Genomic DNA, 8,889 nt, shown 5'->3' with positions numbered 1-8,889 from the left:
AAAACAAACTTGTTGCATTTGTTTGAAAAGGATGTTTAAAAGAAATCTGATGTCACCACATTTTCCTTTTTAGAAAAAAACAAGCACGTAATTCATGATATTGCATGTTTGCGTAGGCATGTCTGAGTTCCGAGCTAGACATTTTTGGTTCTAAAAACATTCTGAGAATGTTACCATTCATTGTTCTAGGAATGGTTTCATCGAGACATTTTAATTTGGTTCCTAGAATGTACTTCTGAAAGGTAGGATAACGTTCTCTAAAAACATTCTTAAAATGTTTGGTGATAACATTGTTCGAACATTATACCCCAAGTGTTTTTGTTGTTTATGCACATACGTCTATTGTCATATGGATCGAATAACACTTAGAAAACCAAAGACAGACATATAGAAGAACGGACCGACTATCACTGCCCATCCCTTAAACCCCTGTTAGTGGGTTAGTGCCCCCCCCCCACCTGCCTGCTGGTCTGCTCTACACGGCTGGGAGCAATCTCCAATCAACCACACCTGCAACATACTCATAAGCCACACTATGAAAGCCTGCAGCCTGCACTCATTCCCTGCCGGATTGTTGCCGTGAACGGTTTGTTGCGTGCCGCTCTAGCTTTTTACCAGCGTACTCTTTGACAACTTTGCCTGCTTTTGCCTCTCCCAGGAGGAATCCAAGGACTTCCACACTCCCAAGACCAGCCAGGCCTCTCTACCAACCCTGGAACAACTGTTTCCCACTGCCGCCATAACCAACCTCCACTCCCAGCTCCCCCTTTCACCAACTGATTCCGTGTCATCCTTTTACATGTGTTAATAGTCAAATTCCAATAGTTAAGTAAACTATCATAATCATCCTAATGACCACAGTGGTCAGTCCACTTACCCAGGAATTTTGAGTTGAACAATTACAGGAATATTATGTCTTTAAGTTCTAATAATGTAACATATTTTAGTAAATTGTTACCACAGAACATTTGCATAATTGTTTTAATATAAACCATGTTATCCTTCTCTAACTTGCAGCTGAAAATGTTTTAAGAACAGTAGGGCACAATGTTATCAAAAACATTTTAAGAATGTTCTTAGAGAACGTTATCCTACCCTTCAGAAGAACATTCTGTGAACCAAAATAAAAGCTTCTGCTGAAAACGTTTTAAGAACAGTAGGGCATAATGTTCTAACAATTTTATCAAAAACATTTTAAGAAGGTTATCACCAAACATTTTAAGAATGTTTTTAGAGAACGTTTTCCTACCTTTCAGAAGAACATTCTGGGAACCAAAATAAAACCTCCCGCTGAAAACGTTTTAATTATAGTAGGGCATAATGTTCTAACAATGTTATCAACAAACATTTTAAGAATATTTTTAGGGAACGTTATCCTACCTTTCAGAAGAACGTTCTGCGAACCAACCAAAACTTCCCGCTGAAAACCTTCCTAGAATAATGACTGTAACATTCTCAGAATGTTTTTAGAACTAAACATTTCTAGCTGAGGTATCACCACCTCAGAATGTGACAAGGCAACATACGTTAACATGTAACACACAGGAGACATGGATGAATAAAGATGTCCTCCCAGATTACTCCATGTTTGCTATTGGTAATTATTTACCTGGTAAAGGTCATTAGCCCTGTTTCAGGACTCCAATCCTTGAGCTTATGATCAAAGTTCATCTTCATGTTTGGATATGCCTCTGCCTCTGTCGGATAAACATGTTACAAAAAGGAGCTTATATCACAGACGAAAGCATGTCATAACACCAGCAGGTTAATAAGACAGAAAATATCTCGTGAAAAAGCACAAAGAGCCTTCAAATTCTAGTAAAGTGCAGTAAGGACACAGACCGTCAGCATATCAATGAAGTGGAATGACCTCAAACTGATAACAAGAGCCTCAACAGAACAGTCAGTGTGTATTCATTTGTTAAAAACCCATGATTAGGTTGTCAAAATCTCCTCTTCACTCCAGGAGTCTGGATTGGCCCTGATAAAAAACATGTCTTTACAATCAGCACACGTAATTAAAGTCAGACTCTGGCTGTCACACTTTATCTCCAAGCGCATACTGAGTCACTTAATTTAATATAAGGCACAATCCCTTAAGGGTAGAAAGAATAACAAATCCCAGACGTAATTCTACAGAGAGGATCTGCAGTCGATTAGGCTCATCTCGCTGGTTATCGATCTAATGTACAATTCGTGTTATAGGGAAGAGTTTGTCATTTCATTTGGAGTGAAATACACAGTTTATGAATAAAGAATACATTGAGGGTTTAATCAAGGCTTTCAGAGAATTTAAGGATATGTATTAATAGAGTATTCTTACACAAAAAAACTGAAATGTTGACTTTAACTAGATGAATTATGTCAACAACTGCATTAGGTTCAACTTAATATTTTTTCTTTCAACTAACCTAATGCAGTTATGTGGAATTTGTTGACATAATACATTTAATTAAAGTAAATGTTTCACTTTTTAGGGTGTACGCTCAAAAATAATTGAACCGTTGACTTAGATAAATGTATTATGTGAACAGATAACACGTAACTGTATGAGGTTAGTTGAAAGCAATAAGATTTTGTTTGAATACAAAACAATAGCTTAAACTTAATATTATTGCTTTCAACTAACCTCATACAATTATGTGGAACTTGTTGACATAATACATTTAATTAAAATCAATGTTTAATTTGTTCATTCTGGTTAACCCAGGGTTAACCTTAACTCAAAACTATAAGGTTTAAACTGCACTTATCCTGGTCCTGGATGTAATGCCTGTTGCAACAATGTTTACTTTGAGGAATTCCAAAGTCCATTGAGAACTTCAGCCCAATTTCACAATGGCAAATTTGATCCTTTTTAGAACCCTGCTCCTGAGCGGAACCAACCAACTAAGTCCAAACTCAGGCTTAGCCATCTCTCGGATTGTGCCTGTTGAACATAATTGTAATATTGCCTATTGTTTTGACTACACATTTTGTCCAACAACAGTCGGATTGAACTGACTGCCCACTTGTTCAATGGCCCATTATCCAAAAGACAAACGCCTATCCCTACTACTAACATAAGCACATGGCTGATAAATATGAAGAGAGAATCTCCTTTTTTAATATTTTAAACCTTTTTTTGTCCTAGTCACAAAGTGAAGCTAAAGTCTTTTTTTAAGTTGAACTAAAATGTAAAAATCTGCTCGATAACATTAAATTGACTCTTTTGCTGTGCTCCATCGGCAAGCTTTTAGAAGGTAGACAAATTAAAAGAAGAATTTTCTCTTTTGCTCCTTCTTTGTACAAGTGTCAACTTGTCCTGCTGCTGCTAACTATATCTTAATCTAATCTCAAAATATTTGTAATACTGCGGTTGGAAGTGTAACAAAAATGTCGGTAGGATTGCTTTCGTAACTTTGACGTAAAAGTGACTCGGTTGTTTTTTCCCACATGGGAGAGACAATACATTGCTGTCAGATGGGGAGAATGTCCTTAACAAAGTTAGCATTTTCTTTTAGACAATGTACATTATTGTATGTTAAATTATCATTTCAGTTAGGCTATAATTGGGTAATTTCAGCACACATCTTCTGACATTGTGTTGCAATGGAAATAATAATAGAAACAAACACGTAATGTTCTTACCGGTTAGCAGCTCTTTGTTCAGGTTGGCTCGGTCAACTGACAGGATGAACTGAAAGGAAAACAATCTGCATTAAATACAAATCCACCACAGCTACACAAACACAACTGTGACATTTAAACTTATGATCTAAAGTTGTCAAACTTTTACTGTGACATACTTTTGGAAAGTCCTAGACTTTAGACAAATAATAAGAAATGTTATGGTATCTTTCCCTCTCATACTAATAGTCTATTATAGGCAGAAATGGGATCAAGTTGTAGGCCTTATTTACCAGAAAGTCAAAATGACAAGATATAGTAATACCTCATTACCATGTAAATAACAATCAAATCTACTAAGATATGGTATTGACTAATAGGTTTAGTATATAGGACTAACCTTTATGTCTGTGTTGGACTATGGCAATGTATGTATGAATGAATATTCTAAAGGCCTAAACTCTTTGGATACATCTACCACAGACATTTATAACTAACCATAGAACCCCTTGAACACAACTTAGCTCCTTGTGTGCTCGGGTTGGATGGTTTGCGCTTACCACCCGTAGACTGAAACATTGGCATATCCTAATTTATAGGGCTATTCTTGGTGTAATTCCCAGTGTTATTCTTGGTGTTATTCTTCTATCTTACAGGACAGGACATGTTTTGAATAACTGTTCTAATAGTCCACACTGAGCTGGGCAAAGGGAGTTTAGTTCTGCTGCTCCTGTTGCCTTGAACCAGCGGAAATATGATCTGAAACTCCGGGAGCTGCTCCTCTAAACAGATTTAAAGTGCTTCTGAATGACTGAGAAACAGCAGCTCTGTAGACGCTTTGTATGATGGTGTTTCTGACTGTGATCATGATATGTTCTCTTTACTTGTTTTTAATATGTTGTCTGTCACTCTGCTGCTGCCTATCTTGGCCAGGACTCTCTTGTAAACAGTGGTGTAAAATAACTAAGTATATTTACTCAAGTACTATACTTGAGTACACTATTAAGGTGCTTTACTTGAGCATTTCAATTTTTTGCAACTTTGTTCTTCTACTCGACTACAATTCAGAGGTAATTGTTGTACTTTTACTCCACTACATGTGCTTAATCCCTTTAGTTACTTTACAGATGAATGATGTGAAATATAATCAAGTGTTAAATCAGACTTTAGTTCCACCTGGAGTAAATCCACAAGCTACCCTGGCAGGGTAACCCTGCAGTATACAAAGTCATTCAAACTAGCTGCACCTTTACCAGCTTTGAGAACACTTTCATGATCAATCATTATAAAACATATCATATATATTATTCTGAAATGGACCAATCTGCACAATCACTACTTTTACTGTGGCTACTTTCACTATATTTTGATGATCATACTTTTCAACTTGAGTAACATTTTGATTGCAGAACTTTTACTTGTAACAGAGTATTCCTACACTCTGATACTTCCACTTTTACTCAAGTACAAGATCTGAGTACTTCTCCCACTTCCGCTTGTAAAAACTTAAATGAATCTCAGTGAGACTTTGAGGAAGGTTAAACCAAAACATTAATGACATTGTTGTGTGTTTTTAGTCTGTTGTTATTATTATAAAATGGGCATTTTTATCTGTGAATGACTTGAGTCCTACATTTGGCAGGGGGGATAAACTATCTTCAGTGATTCTGCCTCTTTCCGGGTGTTGCATGATGTTTACACTCTAGCAAAGACTTACCTGGCCTTTCTTTCCATAAGGGATCGGGGACTGTTTCCCACTTGTGGAATGGATCATTCTCGCATGCATGGGGATCCCCTGGGAGACAATCTGAGGAAAAATGATAAATACACATGGGTCAAACTTTTAAATTACACTAATGTAGGATAAATAATTATGTTTTTGTAATTCTACATAAGCTGTCTTGCTAAGTAAATGTCAACTCTCTGCCCCCAACATTTTAAAACAAGCCTTGTTGTGTCATGCTGAAAAGTCATGCAAGTGTGAAGAAAAAGGCTTGTTTCTGATGCAGAGTTCTCATCTCAAGCTTGCATAACATGCTCAGTGTAGCAAACAGACCAAAAAAAGGACTCCTGATGCCGGAATAAACCATCTTGAGTAAAGCCTGGTGGACAGACTCCCTGAGGCCCAGCTAATAAGAACAGAAAGATCAATGGTCAAGATGATCAATCACGATGGTTTTTAACAGAACAATGTGGCCTTAGAAAAGAAGAAACCAAGATATTTAGGACCAAAAATGTGTCCTCTGCTCAGAGATTTTATTTATAGTAAAGCTGCCTTTCATTCAGCATATGCAGGCAGTAGTCAATACACCAACACTGAAACACATGAGCACATACTACAGTTTAAAAAAGCAGAAATAAAATCTGAGCTGACAGAAAATGCTCTGTTTTAGTTTAATACACCCAGTTAAGCTCACACACACTATTTTATGAACATACAAGTTCACCTGCTGAATTAAAAACAGAACAAATAAAGCAAAGAAAGTGAAAACCATAAAGCAGATTCAGGCAGTAGGCGTATAGATTCACACTTAAAGTATTAGCCTACAGAACAGTACAGCTGACAGAGAAGAGACAACATCTGATCCTTTTATGTAACTATAAGGGAAAACAGTTGCCTTTTTTGAAATCCTAATTACATGTGATCCGTTACTCCCCATGCTTGTAAATAACCTCCACAAGTATTTGTTTCTTCCAAAACCCAAACTCCGGTCCCTATGCCCCTGCAGCCCTGAGAGCAATCTTATCTAGTTTCCACAATATTAGATAAACAGTGTTTTGACCAACATACCTTGTCCTCCATCCCAACATGCTTCAGTGCCTGGCGGCCCCTGTGAGACAGAGCCAGGTTGATGCTTCTTCCCTTCACCACTTTGGCTTGTCGGATATCTGAGCAGAATCAGACAAAGTGTTAATCTTACTTTAGTAAATGTGTGGTTATCAGTTGAAAAGGCTCTGATTTGGTGTGGATATTGATTAATATAATGTTGATTCATGGGTTATTCCTCAAAGAGGGCATTGATTGAAGATGTTATTTGAACACTACCTTCCCGAGTTTCAAAGACTTCCACATCAAAGCCTCTTTTGGCGAAGTAGCAGGCGTTCAGCGCCCCAACCTGAGGGGTGAAGGACAGACATCTCGCCAGAATCAATCAATCACATTTGATTTATACAGCCTGATATCACAAGTTAAACATTTACCTGTTTAAATCTGTACAATCACAGTGCTTTATACTGTCATACAGAAATAATTATCTCTTTACTAAATGATATTAACACTATATGCTGCATAGTCATACTACACATTCTTTTGGTAACTTGTTTCCTTTTTTCCACATTGGTAAATGCAAATAAAAAATGTCTTATCTGCTTCTTTCAATTTCAAAATCAGAATAAGAATACTGATTACCTACTCACTTTGAAGGAAGACAGACACCAAATTCAGTCATGAGATTAAATGACAAGATCTAGGACTAAAATAGTTCAATATTACACTTTTGTTTTCTTTTCTTACCAACCCTCCGCCAACTATTGCAACCTTCTTCGGGGTTAATCTGCAAATTGGTTCCTCCATTGTGCTTGAGGTTCTCTGGCGCTCTGACCCGCTCACTGTCTGTTTCAGAGTGATTTACAGAAGTAGTGGGTAATGATTTATAATAGTAGGAGGAGCACAGTGAGTCCCATGAAAGTCCCTTCCCAATTCAGTTCCCCTTTCAACAAGCAAACACGAGGAACATATAACCGAGGGCTCTCTGAACACTTTCTGGAAGCCTGAAGGCCTGATGTCCTTGTAGACTGCTTTAGCCGAGTGGGAGGAACTTCCTGCTTTGGGGTTTTTATTTTACAATTATTAAAATAATGTTCAGACAACAGCTAAAAGGCACATCTTTTGGGGTTAGCTTTTAATTAGCAACACCCCCCTTTTAAATGGTCTTTAACTCTTTATTATGTACTTATTGTTATAGTGTTTTATTTATTTTATAGGTTTTTTCCTTATATAATTTATTCAAAAGATTTATTTGCAACATTTCAAGTTAGTCTTTTAATATTTTAATCTTAATTCAAATTACATTGTTATTATATGTATTTTATTAATTTGTTGATCATTTCATTATGTATGATGTCTTCCTTTATCTGTCCGAGGGATCATTATTTATTTTTATTTTATTTTATTTTCATACCTTTGACCTCCTTGTGTCTCTCAAACTGTTAAAATGTTATATTATTTTTACTATGTTGCATATTTCCAAAAAGGTCTCACCGTCTGATCTGAGGGGGATTTCTTGTTCTCAGTTTTAATTTGTGATGTGGGCAATTGTGTTAAAACACTTCGAGCTGCACCTGCTATATGAAAAATGCTATACAAATAAAGCTTTATTATTATTATTACAATGATAACTTATTTGTGTGTAGTCCATTGTACAACTAGTTAAATAAGGAAAAACAAAGAAGACACAAAGATGAAAGCAGTTATTTCAGGTAGGGAATGTCTTTAAATAAGGAAAGCAATATGTCGCCATCTAGTGGTTGAAAGTTTAACTTCAGTGGCTACATAACATAACTACTCCTCGTGACACATGTTTCTTCTCATTATATTAGCGAAGCGACTTTAACGCTGAATCTAGTGCATCACCGAAGACCATAGATATAGCCGACAGCCACATACTGTGCCCCCTCTCAGGATTAACACCAAAAATAAGAAAGGCAAAACTAAAATGTGGCAATATCTTTAAACCTGCCCGGTGACTGAGTAACTAGTCAGGGTGCTCAAAACTGAAATTGCAGGCTGGTGAAACAATCAACTAAACAAAGAGCAACACCCACACATTAAATCACAACAATCTCTAAGCAAACAACTGCCACTAGATACAGACAAATACACATTTACCTCACCCCATGGACGTTCAATCTGATGAGTCTCCATTTATTACGCCACACCCTTAAACACTAGAACCGCCAGAGGTCGCTGTATACCTAAAACCGCCAACGGGCTTTTATTTATCATGTGAAACAGTGAGTTTTGATCGCACAGGGATGACATTTATACCAATACAATCTGTGGACTCTCGGCTTTTCATATGATATAGTTTGTGCAGATAGCATGAAGTATAAAATATCGCTACCGGTGCTGATTTAAACGCTTGTGTTTTGTTTAGGGCGCAAATCTGTCTCTCTATATCTATATATATCTCTATAACTATCTATCTGCCTATCTATTTATCTATCTATATATATATATATATATATATATATATATATATATATATATATTTATAAAAC

The 8,889-nt window shown here is 36.6% G+C and overlaps 1 protein-coding gene across 1 annotated transcript; it reads right to left on the bottom strand.

Moving 5' to 3' along the window:
* Positions 1–1,609: 1,609 nt before the first annotated feature.
* On the bottom strand, positions 1,610–8,556 carry LOC104963466 (kynurenine 3-monooxygenase-like; the record flags this gene model as incomplete). The annotated part of the gene is made up of 7 exons (XM_010792059.1): positions 8,498–8,556; positions 7,124–7,222; positions 6,656–6,725; positions 6,401–6,498; positions 5,327–5,416; positions 3,631–3,679; positions 1,610–1,697 (listed from the first exon to the last, which is right to left on the bottom strand). Coding segments are annotated over exons 1-7 (530 nt in total), but the record flags the coding sequence as incomplete, so codon positions are not given.
* Positions 8,557–8,889: the final 333 nt, after the last annotated feature.

The sequence above is a fragment of the Notothenia coriiceps genome, unplaced genomic scaffold (assembly GCF_000735185.1).
Source record: "Notothenia coriiceps isolate Sejong01 unplaced genomic scaffold, NC01 NC01_scaffold00036261, whole genome shotgun sequence".
Classification (NCBI taxonomy): domain Eukaryota; kingdom Metazoa; phylum Chordata; class Actinopteri; order Perciformes; family Nototheniidae; genus Notothenia; species Notothenia coriiceps.
The sequence above is the reverse complement of the archived record's forward strand: the minus strand, read 5'-3'. Positions and strand labels throughout refer to the sequence as shown.